General features: G+C 36.3%; 1 protein-coding gene across 1 annotated transcript in view; it reads left to right on the forward strand.

Moving 5' to 3' along the window:
* Positions 1–1,514: 1,514 nt before the first annotated feature.
* The window catches only part of LOC148303634 (uncharacterized), a 68,926-nt gene continuing 57,972 nt past the window's right edge, over positions 1,515–12,468 (forward strand). Inside the window, exons 1-12 of the mRNA XM_088269653.1 lie at positions 1,515–1,573; positions 1,651–1,731; positions 2,021–2,244; positions 2,983–3,072; positions 3,172–3,279; positions 3,404–5,497; positions 6,277–6,382; positions 7,327–7,425; positions 10,649–10,723; positions 11,620–11,760; positions 11,845–11,991; positions 12,090–12,215. Coding sequence (XP_088125779.1) covers positions 6,277–6,382; positions 7,327–7,425; positions 10,649–10,723; positions 11,620–11,760; positions 11,845–11,991; positions 12,090–12,215 — 694 coding nt within the window. The 5' untranslated portion in view covers positions 1,515–1,573; positions 1,651–1,731; positions 2,021–2,244; ... (1 more) ...; positions 3,172–3,279; positions 3,404–5,497. The remainder of the gene's footprint in view (positions 1,574–1,650; positions 1,732–2,020; positions 2,245–2,982; positions 3,073–3,171; positions 3,280–3,403; positions 5,498–6,276; positions 6,383–7,326; positions 7,426–10,648; positions 10,724–11,619; positions 11,761–11,844; positions 11,992–12,089; positions 12,216–12,468) is intronic.

Below are 12,468 nucleotides of genomic sequence, written 5' to 3' on the forward strand. Positions count from 1 at the left end.
ATTTAAATTAAAGAATTGTTCTGAACTAAAAAAATATATATATTCAAAAGTCAACAGTTTTAAAAATAAAAAAAAGGAATCATCATCAGTCAGGAACGGGTTGACAATTCGCAATTCAGCCGAATCGTTCGGTTGGCGATAAGAAGTAAAAATAATTGTCACAAATGTTTCTAGTCAGGTATACGAGTAGTTTGTCGTGTAAGTGTAAATAAATGCTACAGGCGTGCTAAACCGGGACATTTTAAAGTAATTGTCATTTTTCTAAGAATAAAAGCGAGAATTTAAAGGCGATATCGGGAAATAACATGGAACAGATAGAATAGAACTTTAGATGATATAGTTTTAAGATAATTGTGAATATAAATAGTAGAAAGTTAAAATTTTTATTGGATTCTGGCGCGTCTGTTTCTGTGGTACCAAAAAATATTTAAAAATCATAAATTATCCAACGATCAAAGGAAATTACTAAGTTTTGACAACTAGCAGTTGCAAGTTGTGGGTAAATGTGTAATACCTGTTGGGTATAAGGAAGTATTGCAGAGGATGTATCGCACCAATGCCATTCAGCTGAGGCACGAAGAAGTCAGTAATCGTGGTTCTGTAGCTCTCTCCATTGGCCGTAGCATTCTGGCCGGCATCGCCTATAAAAAAAACCGGGCCTATGATTTCGCCTGCCCATAAAGCACACCAAACAGTGACTTTTATCGGATGTAAGGGCGTCTCGACAAAGGCTTCTGGGTTTTCTCCACTCCAAATTCGACAATTCCGCTTAATGACATTTTGCCTTGGAAAAAGAGGGTCAAGCTGAATATTGTTTTTGACCCATTCAACGAACCTCGACGCGCATAATCGTCACACGGTTTCGACTCTTGCAAATGGCAAAACGTACTGACTACAAATCAAGTGTCAACTATCATTGACAGTCTGTGTAAACAATGTTGCAGCTTAAAAATAAACCATAAAAAATAGCCTTTGGAATAAACCAACGTACTTGCAATCTTCTACTGTTCCTCTCCCGCCGTGACCACACAACAATGAACATCGGACATCATCTTTTGCCTCCAGATCGACTTTAAAATATTACATATGTATTTTTTTATATAATAAAAATAAATTGAAATAATGTCTGGGGAATCTGGAACCGTCGGTTGACAACCCTTTCTACTGCCCATTAGTGGGGGAAGTCCTGTCTTCTAAAAGTTCGGGTAGTTATTTCTTATCGACATGACATTTGAGTAGCCGTTGTTTGCATTCAACCTTTGCTGCATTCTAGCAGCCTGTAATATCTCGCGGCCATCTTTGATTCCTGCAGTAAGAAGGGTATGAAGGGGAAAAAAATAAATTTTTCGACAGACCTTGCGCAGTGGCTATTTACCGAATGACGTATCCGTGGACCTATATTGGCTAAATTATGACGTCATGCGCAGAACTAGACGAGTTTAAAAATACCTTCTATCATTTCAACTGTGGTTTACCCCCACCCCAACCATTAAAACATGATTTCGGTAGGTAAACAAAACTTCACCAAGATGGCCGCTTTCCCGTCGGCTTGCGGACCGTTCCATTATCACGGGTATTTTTTTGGAATCATTTGAAATAAAATGGTTTATACAAATATTATTAGTTTATATCATCTCCGATCTGTTTCAGGTGTAAGATTTCAAGTAGGCATTCTATATCAATCCAAAAGGAATCCAAGTTTCACTGCCAAACAAATATTGTGCAAGAAACGTAAGTTTAAATTATTTGCTGATGTTTATCATTTCTGCATTATCACTTTCATTATGTTGTGTAACGTTAATCTATTTTTTTTAATGATTATTTATAGTTTGTATGTAACTATAAATTGAAAGTAATCTTCAAAACTTCGTATATTTAATCTTGAATTCAACCGAATTTAGACGGCCATTTTAAACGTTTTCTACGCACTTCTTCAATTCTAAAATTACTCAAAATATTACTTATTTATGTTATTATATTTTAATTGTAATGGTTTTTACAAATCTCTATTTTATTTCAGAGTGTATGGATAAGATTTCAATCAGGCATTCTACAATATATCAAAACGAATCATTTGTTTCGAGAATCCAAATCAAGAATTGATGTTTGAGATATACATTTTCCCTGTGAACGAACGAAGGGATTTTATTTAAAATCAGTGCGCTAGATTTAAATTTATCACTAATTGGATCCTTCCTCAACCTGCCTCTGCCAAACAAGTATTCTTTAGCAACGAAATACGACGTAAGTTAATTATCTGTTGATTTTTATTATGCTTATTTTATTACCTTTTTTTTGTACAATGTTACAAGGAATATATATACAATGACAGATTTAGAAGGGTTTGAAGTTCCTGATTTCTATAGGACAAAACATAATAACAGTGCCGAAGTGGTGAGGAGGATGTTTTACAATGGGTAGTTGCAGTCATCAAGAAGTACTTCTACTTGTATCATGATTGAAAGTGAAATACCAGAAAAAGTGAACCTTAGAAAAGAGGATAAAAGCGAAGATAGCGAAGAAGAAACAACACTGCAAAAAATTATGTTATCAGTGTTAAGATCGCATCTCCATGATCCAATAACATTTATCATCTATTTGTCAGATAACGAAGCTCTACTATATTGTACGCATTTTCGTAATTTTAGAGGGTTGATTATAAAAAAAAGTTTGTTGTTTTTTAAAAGAGTGCAAACAAAACATTTCAAAGCAGGATTACTTAAAGCGTGTCGATATCAAACAGCAACATCACTTCACGACGAGTGTTCGAAGACAATTTTTTTTTTTGAGTTTTGCATTGTTTATTTATATCTAAATACAGTGTTCATATTTTGAAGAAGAAAAAAATGTTAATTATAAACCTATTTTCTAACCTATTCTCTCCAATTAGTCCATTTTATCGAGTTTTTATTTCTCATACATGTATATAGATTCTTGTGGCTCTATTACATACCTAATATTAATTTAATTATATTCTTACAGCTCTTCGTTCCGAGTTATCTAGTGCTAGTGGAACTCTCTAATTATTATGACCAGCTAGCAGAGCCTCTTTGTTTACTCTTGAACCCTGGTGTATGTATCTTTTTCTTTGGTGGAATCATTTATTTTACTTCAATAATATTTTAAAATCAATGTATTATGTCTAAGTATTCATTAAGTTAAATTTTTCAGCTCTTTATTCCGTGTTACCGAGTACTAGCAGAGCTATTCAATGGAATCAGCAGCTAGCAGACCCTTTTTATTAGCTACTGAACCCTGTGGTATTATCTTCCCATTAATGTAATTATCAAATTTCTTATTCATTCATTCTCATACACACCTTTTAATATTATACACATTTCTGTGGAATTCTATGTAAAAATATTTTACTACTTTACATTTGATGCAATATATTTTATTTTAGGAGTGCAGCCACCCGTTTTGTCAATTTTATTGGAGAATCGAGAGTTTCTAATCTGACTCCAAGGAATCAAAAGCTGAACATGGGCGATGAAGACGAAGAAGCAACTTCGATATGTTCAAAAGAAATCGACAACATTTGAACAATGGCACAAGGCTGCTCGTAGATATAAAGAAGAGGGGAAAGTATTAGTACAATACCTTTCGTTGTTAAATCTGATTCCTTATAGATTTATTAAATGTGAGATCAAACAATCGCATCGCCATAAAAGGTAGATGATATATCTGAAAAGATAAAGCTCTTGCTATCGCTTTTTATACAGAAGGACCTAAGGGCTACAGGTTACTGGCTAAACTCTGCTTTGCCTTCTCCAGTAACCATTGAAAAATAACTATACTTAATTAGGCTGAAACCCGGCATTAATGACATATTATTTACCAATTTAAAAACAAAAGAATATAAAATTATATATTATTATTATGATATATCATAATAATGATAGATCAGTAAAAACTTGTAATTGTTATATTTTATGAAATGAGTCCTCATGTAAATTTCAATTTACGAAATGGATTTATCGAAGTGCAATATTTTTCGATCACAAATTAACTATCAGGATAAAAGGGATTTACACACCTTACAAGCAACCTCAATATTTTTCTTTTTTTGAAAGTGGTGCTAAACATGCAGATCTGAAGGGTATTGTTCTAACTACAAAGAAATTTATTTTATTTGGCCTTAAGCCTATAGCTATTGTATGTGATCAGGGTACCACTGTGTTATTCTAAAATTGTTTAAATGAGGCCGATCTTATTTATTTATATCTAAAAGTACATTTCTATAATATATAGGTCCAAGAAAACTCTTCAGTATTCCTGGTGACTTTACAATTCGATATATGTATTTAACAATATTTCTTTATTGTTATGAAACAAATACAATATTTGGTAATGCCTTAAGCACTTTCGTTTAAAGTAATGCACATTAGTTGTAAACAAGAAGGCTTTTTAGGACCTAGTTTAAGCGTTTGAGCACTACACTGAATTTTACTGTCCGGCAGTCGGGTTAGCATGAAAAAACGGATGATTGGCTTGTGCACTTGTCCGTCTTTCTCCGGATCGGTGCGCTCGATCGGTGCACGATCATGGTTAGCATGAACTCGATCACTAAAGCTAAACCATTGAAATCATTTTTATTTGCAATAACCGGACTGCCGAACAGTAAAATTCCGTGTAGTGCACAAGCGCCCTTAGGGCGTTTGTCCACTACACGGCATTTTACCGTCCGGCACGTCAGTTAGCGTTTTTAAACGACGATTGGCTTGTGCTTTACTCCATCTTTCTTCGGATCGGAGCTCTTGATAGGTGCGTGAACACGTTGCGCGTAAATTCGATCACGCTACACTGTCGTAGTCGCTTTCACTTTTCAAAACCTGACTGCCGGAGGGTAAAATTCCGGGTAGTGGACAAGTGCCTTTGTGTGTGTAATTTTAAGTACAATAATAATTTTATATATTCCTGTAATATTGTAATTTTCTTTGATTTGATCCAGAAGGTTATATATAGGTTTAAGAGAACTAAGAGTTCTTCTAACAACTCGAGTATGTAATTGGTTCACCTTCTGGTTCAGTCAAAGTACGGATATAATAAACCTTTTTACCAGCTAAATGATTCTTTCATTTTTCAATTTCATTGAATAATGTCAAAATCAATATAGCCTAAATATGTCATCAACATAAAACTCTGTAAAATGCGTATTTTGCCATTTTCCTGAAAAGGCGGGAAAATGACGAAACGCATTTTACAGAGTTTCATGTCGATGGCATTTTTAGGTTATTTTGATTTTGACATTTGAGCTTCTTCTTTCTTTTTGTCTCTATAAGGCTGTCGAGTGCATCGATCAGCTGATTTTTCTGCGTAGGTTATTTTTTAGTGTGAATATTTAATTTTCTTGATTTTTTTCAACATGTATAATCATTTACCATACTAATTTGACTGAGATATCAATCTTTACTAGTATATAATCTTTGCATTCTAGTATATAATCTCCGGGTGAACGCCTGTGTGTGACTTGGCCATTCAATATTCCCTTGTCAGGGTGAGTTTTTACTGTATTTATTTGTAAAATTTGTAACCGATCTAACTTACTAGATGCGTGTAAGGATTGAACGTTTTTATTTGTCCAACTTTTGACGGTTCATTAATCCTTATTCCGCACGACCGTCCTGTTTGCGGCGCGTATGGTGATGGTGATCACAGTAAATATGACCCCGAATCGGCCTCTAATATTTAGTCTAAGTTTGATTTATTGTTAACCTTCCGGAACACGCGCTACAAGTTGTAACAATACACCGTGAGACTGTGAGACATTCATTGTGTAATGGACCTGCCATTCGCCTTAGAATTTAGTACATAAATATCCCATAGACTGATAACCGACATAATATTGATTCTGTAACAGGTGGAATTCCACTTGTAGCTACGTGCAAGTCATCTTGTGACCATGTTTAATTAGAGTCCTTATCAATCTATGGATAGATATACAAACCTGCCACCCACTGTAACACCAGGGACAGTTAAGGACAGTTATCTAGAAGCGATTCACGCCACTCGTTACGGTAGTCAAAAGTTGCAAGCTTACGCAATATCAACTTTGAATAATAAAGTTATTCGTTGCATCCAGTGCGTATTATTGACGCGCGTCCGCCTTCCATTCCTGACAATAGGACCTCAGCGTTCTGGAATTGGTCCCATAGCGCTCCCGTTGCGGACCAATACAGCTAATTGACCCGTTTCGTTTTTTTGTTACTTATGAATGTTGAATCTGATGATGGAATGGCTGTTTTTTATTATAATTTATTGGTTATATTTCTACAGATGTTCGGACAAGATTTACTGGAGGCAGCGCAAGACGGACATGTGGCGAAGGTCAACACTCTCCTTAAACAACATAATATAAACGTAAACTGGACAGATAGTCGGGGTAAGATATTCCAAGATTATTGAACTAGTGAACCGAGGAATGTAGCAATAATAGGTGATGTTAGTAAAGCGATATGATATACAAGTGGGAGAATATTACTGTATATATTCTACCTTTGCCGGCCAATGTCAAGTGGAAAGCCCCGTGAGTAGCCAGACTTCCATATGGAAGTCTGGGAACAAATAGATGGTTCGCTCTGTTAAGGCACCTATCCCTGCAAGCTAGTTTGGTTCCTCCACATTCCCGGATGATATATATTTGCCGTTCCTAACTTGTGTGCCTCGGACAGTGGTATTGGGAGGACAGTTACTCGCCGCTAATAGCTTCTTCAATATTCTGTCTCCGTTGCGCAGTGGTGAGCGCGTTTGGTTGCCGCGCTCCGGGTCCCCGGTCCGATGGCTAGAATACTGAATACCGTCGGCCTCGCTTCGTGTGACGCTCAAATTGTAACAAAATTGGGTAACATATAATAATTTTATGTAATAATAAATGTTTTCTTTAAATGTTTAAAATTCCTACAAATATTCCACCGTATATGTCATTGACTTAGAACAATAAACACTAATTAAACATTGTATTCCAGCAAGGTTTCTATTCCAAATTTACAAATCTTCTTGCTGACGAGGTAGAGAACTCATACAGAATAGAAAATCTCCTTATTAGATTATAATTCAAATGTCATTTTTTAAAACGTTATAGAAAAGAACAATAAAAAACTAATGGATAATTATATTTCATAAAATGATGTGAAAATAAGTATTTAGTTATGCCCTTCAAGTGATTTCTCACAAAAACGGCACAATATAAGTTATACAATTAATAAATAATTAAATGCAAGAAAGTAATTAAATGCTTGAAAGGTTACTGGGATAGGTAGTGGGGTCCTGCTACATGGCCTCGCGCTGGCCGTACACCCTGTATATACAGTACATCCTCCGTTACAGGGTGGACTGCACTACACCATGCAGCAGAGGGGGGCCACCTCCCGGTAGTACGGGCACTCCTGCAGGCAGAGGCTGCAGTAGATCTGCAAGATGTAGTAGGTAAGTGTAACTAGTAGTAGCAGTAGTAATATGCCCAACACACGCAATGTACATACAGGACACCATGGTATATAGGTTACATGAATCATCACTAACTAGCAGAAACGGAAATATACATTTATTTGCAAACGGCGCATAAAGACCTTTTATATATTAAATGTTAAAACAAGCACTGATTATTTGAACTACTTAGTTGCATTTCATAGTTGAAAAACACATAAAAAAAGTGATTTTGTGACATTGTTACGGTCTGACTTTTGTACAAAAAATGAAAATTAAAGACCTTTTAAATATTAAATGCTAAAAAAAGCACTGATTATTTGAATCTACTGAAGACTCGAATTTTTCATGTTCAATGAATTTATTTTTTATTTTTTACCTTATTACAAAAAATTAACTAAAAAAAAACAAAAAACATTAATATTTCAAAATCGATCCGGAGACATAAGATGATTCCGATGTGTATAAAATATTTTCAAAAAAAGTGTCAAATTATGTTTTTACCATATATATATATATATATATATGGTGAAAACATAATTTGACACTTTTTTTGCATCGCACGGCCAACTCCAAGGTAGACGAGTCGCGTTCAGACCACCATAGAGATGGATTCACAGCTGGGAATCTACTTCGCTGGAGGCTAATCCCTCTTAAAAACAGGCCACGAGGCCTACACCATGAAGGGGTATAAATGCACATACGTAAAGTGATCACTTAAGTCAGCCAAATGCCAGGTCGTAAGCCCTGGGATGCTCGGATATACGCCTTATTTCGTATAAAACGACAGATGCCATGTCATAAGATAAGACATTTATCGTGTTTATTGGTATCATCCATACGGTGAATAATCCAGTAACTGTCACAGTTTCTAAATTAAATAGGAATTTAAAAAACGTTTAAAATGAAATTAACTAAGCATTTTCTAATATTAACAGTCTCCCGAATTATTTTATTATTATATATATTCACAAAGTCCAATTATAAGATAAAATGTTTCATTAGAATCCGAAACATACTAACCATCGACAACCTGAAGAGAGTTTACTACGCTATCGCTCACTCACTACTGCAGTATGGCATTATTGCATTGGGAGGCTCGTACAACAACATACTGAACTCAGTGAAAATAGTACAGAAAACCATCATTAAAGTCATCTTGAAAAAAAATATATATTTCCAACAAAATTATTATTTAAAAAATTTCAAGTCCGAAATATAGAATCCATTTATAAAAAAACCGCAGTTTTTCAAATACGAAAGGGTGACAACTATTTAAATCTAACAAAAAATTTATCATCGAGATTCTCAAACGATTTTTCTACTCCAAAATGCAACACCAAGCAATTTCAGCAAAACTTCAAATATTTGGCAATCAAACATTTCAATAAACTTACTTCCTAAAGAAATAAAAAAAATAGATGATATAAAAATCCTTAAGAAAAAAATTAAAGCTCTATACATTTAAATCTTTAAAAAAAAAAAAAAAAACTATTATATCTTTTATTATATAACATTAAACCACGAGTGTAAGTCCCTCTCCAAGCACAAAAGCGCAGACTCTTTTATGGAGAGGCACAGCGAATCGAAATATAAAAGTTCTCCATATGTATAAATGATTCAAATGTATTATGTTATAAATAAAAATGTAAATATATTAAATGAATAAAAAAAAAAGATAAAACAATAAAAATGAAAAGGATATTTTCTGGCATTTCTCCTGTATGTGATTATAATCCAGGATTCGGACCTCACATACAAATACAAGAGTTTCTGCTCAGTAAAATAGCTTCTTCGTCATACCAATGGATGTCACTAGTGAAAATTCTAGTGATTATAAAGTGTTTAAAGTGTCTAAAGTGATCACTTAAACCTGCCTACGTCGGTCGAAGGCACCTTGAATACCCAGACTTTCATATTCTTCTTCATCTTTGTTGAGATGTAAAAAAATATTTTAATAAATAACTCCTATAAAAATATTTACATAAGTAAAGTAGGGTACATATAAGCCCTTCCAGTGATTTCGTACGAAAACGGCGCTATATAAATTATCCAAGAAGTAGATAATTAAATGTAAACTATTGGTGACTATAACACACTGGGGAGGTTACTGGGATAGGTAGTGGGGTCCTGCTACATGGCCTCGCGCTGGCCGTACACCCTGTATATACAGTACATCCTCCGTTACAGGGAGAACTGCACTACACTGTGCAGCATCTGAGGGCCACCTCCCGGTAGTACGGGCACTCCTGCAGGCAGGGGCTGCAGTAGATCTGCAAACTATTCATGGTAAGTGTAACTAGTAGTAGCAGTAGTAATATGCCCAACACACGCAATGTACATACAGGACACCATGGTATATAGGTTACATGAATCATCACTAACTAGCAGAAACGGAAATATACATTTATTTGCAAACGGCGCATAAAGACCTTAATGCGCCAGCAATAACAACTGATTTAAAATATATATTTTTAAAAATATATTTTGAATATTAAAAGCATTGTTAACTTTGTGGTATGGTAATATAACACTCTCCTTATCATTCATCATTCGCTTTGTGTAATACCACTTAAATGCTCTACTTCATGACCTCACGATTCAGTTGACCTGATGATGAATGGTTATTCCGAAACCGGTGGTCGCGGAGGAGAGTTTTATAGTTTATTCATGCATAATGTTTTGTTAACATTTGTTTATAGATATACTATTTAAAACCTTAGCAATTCTAACATAGACACTAAATACATGATAGATCAGACTCACTGTGCCGTCGCTCTGGGCGCTCAATTACAGGGCTTGTGAGCTGTCATGGGCTGGTTGAGTGATCGCCGTGCACACGTGCAACATTCGCCAATTCTACCCACGATTAACCTATTGACTACGGGTTGCACGCATTGGTGCGTTTCAGTAGGTACCTTCAACTTCACACACAAAAAACACGCTTCGCTGTGTAGCGGATAGGTGTGAATATAGTGAAAACATTCACGGATGGGAACATTGGTATAATAATACCCATTGAATAATACCCCATACGAATAATGCACATTGTTCATATTACCCCCCTTATGTTATGTATGTACTTACACGATTCAATGTCTGCCAGTGAACAAGTCATTTCTGTCTTTCTACCTTCATTCCGCACCAAGATGCCGAGGGTGTCCAGGCTTAATGTACAAGCTCCGCTCTTGTGAAACTATTTTATATTTTTTAATGTTTTTAGGTGTAACACCACTCGACCTGGCTAAAAGATTTGGTCACAAGGAAGTAGTAGCTTGTCTGGAGTTGGAAATAGGCAGTAAGTATAAGCCAGTAAATGTATTCACAACCAGCGGAATGTAAACATTTCCTACCAACTATACACTTTCACATAAGTATACCCACAACAAGTACCTACTTAAATCTAGACTAATATATTTACTAGTAGATGTGTGCACGCTACAAAATAAAACATAAGAAGTAAATACCGTTCCCGAAAATGAGGCGACGTTTTACAGGAAATAAGTAGAGGACTCTTCCTAATACCTGCTGGACTGAACGTGTTATGGATATAGCTAATGTTGTATCGTGCAAAGAATGTGTCATTTAAAGTGATGAATATAAAGCATGTTGGTGTTTGCACTCCCTCGGTGAGTAGCTAGGTTTGTGTCTACCGCCTCTCTATACACCACCAGCATAGCACTATTCACCCGCTAACACTGCGCAATATACTAATCACACGCGTTCTCGGTCTGCCCTCACTCTAGTCCTTCTAACGATACTAGCATGCAGGTCTAAATGACCAATCACAGAGCATGTTATACTAACAATGTTAATATTGCCTTTCCAGACATGCAGTGTGAAGTCTGTTAATAGGAGACCGTAAAGTAGAGACCTAGTCCGACTGGCTTTATCATTATTTTATTTGTAATTTTTCCTTTACATCATCACACTATTTTATAAATATTTAGGCACATCCTGTGCGTGGGTATAAAATATAGTGCAATGTACTTTATGGTTTGAAGCTAATTGTAATCACATTAAACTGGAAAAATAGGTGATTTAATAAGATGAGGAGTAAGAAATATGACGTATTAAGTATTTTCCATATGTTTCTTGTCCTTCCTCTCTCCCTTCCCTACAGACTGCTCCCGACCTGCGGACAGGAGGCTCGGCTGGCGATCCCACTATACCGACTTACTATTTGTTCCTCAGAACGGACGGTGTTGCAACACACTGCACCATTGGAGCCGAAAGTTAAGGAGCTGGAGGACGCTCTGACTGCCCTTACTCTGTCCCTGGAAAGGGTGCAAGCTGAACACGCCGAAACCCTGCAGCAACACCGCCAAGATACGGGTACTGATTCAGAATCACACACACCAAGACAGCTTTCCAACCTGCAGACGAGAGATGACAAGTGACTTACTGTTTGATCCTCAGAACGCAAGACGGCCGAGTTGGAGCAGAAAGTTAAGGAGCTGGAGGACGCCCTGACTGCCCGAGCCGCTCCTAGCAGCTCCGCTCTGTCCCTGGAAAGGGTGCAAGCTGAACAGGCCGAAACCCTGCAGCAACACCGCCAAGACACGGGTACTGATTCAGGATCTTCATAAATAAGTTTATATATACGAAGACAGCTTTCCAACCGCAGACAAGATATGGCAAGTGACTTATTATTTGTTCCTCAGAACGGGAGATGTTGCAACACATTGCACAATTGGAGCAGAAAGTTAAGGAGCTGGAGGAGGCCCTGACTGCCCGAGCTGGCTCAGCCCTCTCCCTGGAAACCCTGCAGCAACACCGCCAAGACACGGGTACTGAGTCTTGTTGTTAAGTGCGAGATACTAAATGGACATTTTTACAAACACGATGGACAAATATTACACTCTACATCGGATTTGCAAACAAGGAACATTAGGATCATTTGATATTGATAAATACATTTATAGAAAAGAGAGTGAATGGTGCGCTGAATTCAGTGTCATCAAATAAAACCCCATCAGGGAAAGCTAAGCAGCACTGTCCCGGTAATGTATGGAAGTGGAGCATAGAAGGATGAGAGTAGAC

This window comes from Brachycentrus maculatus, unplaced genomic scaffold (genome assembly GCF_059751285.1).
Source record: "Brachycentrus maculatus isolate JH-2025_06_01 unplaced genomic scaffold, ASM5975128v1 h1tg000359l, whole genome shotgun sequence".
NCBI lineage: Eukaryota > Metazoa > Arthropoda > Insecta > Trichoptera > Brachycentridae > Brachycentrus > Brachycentrus maculatus.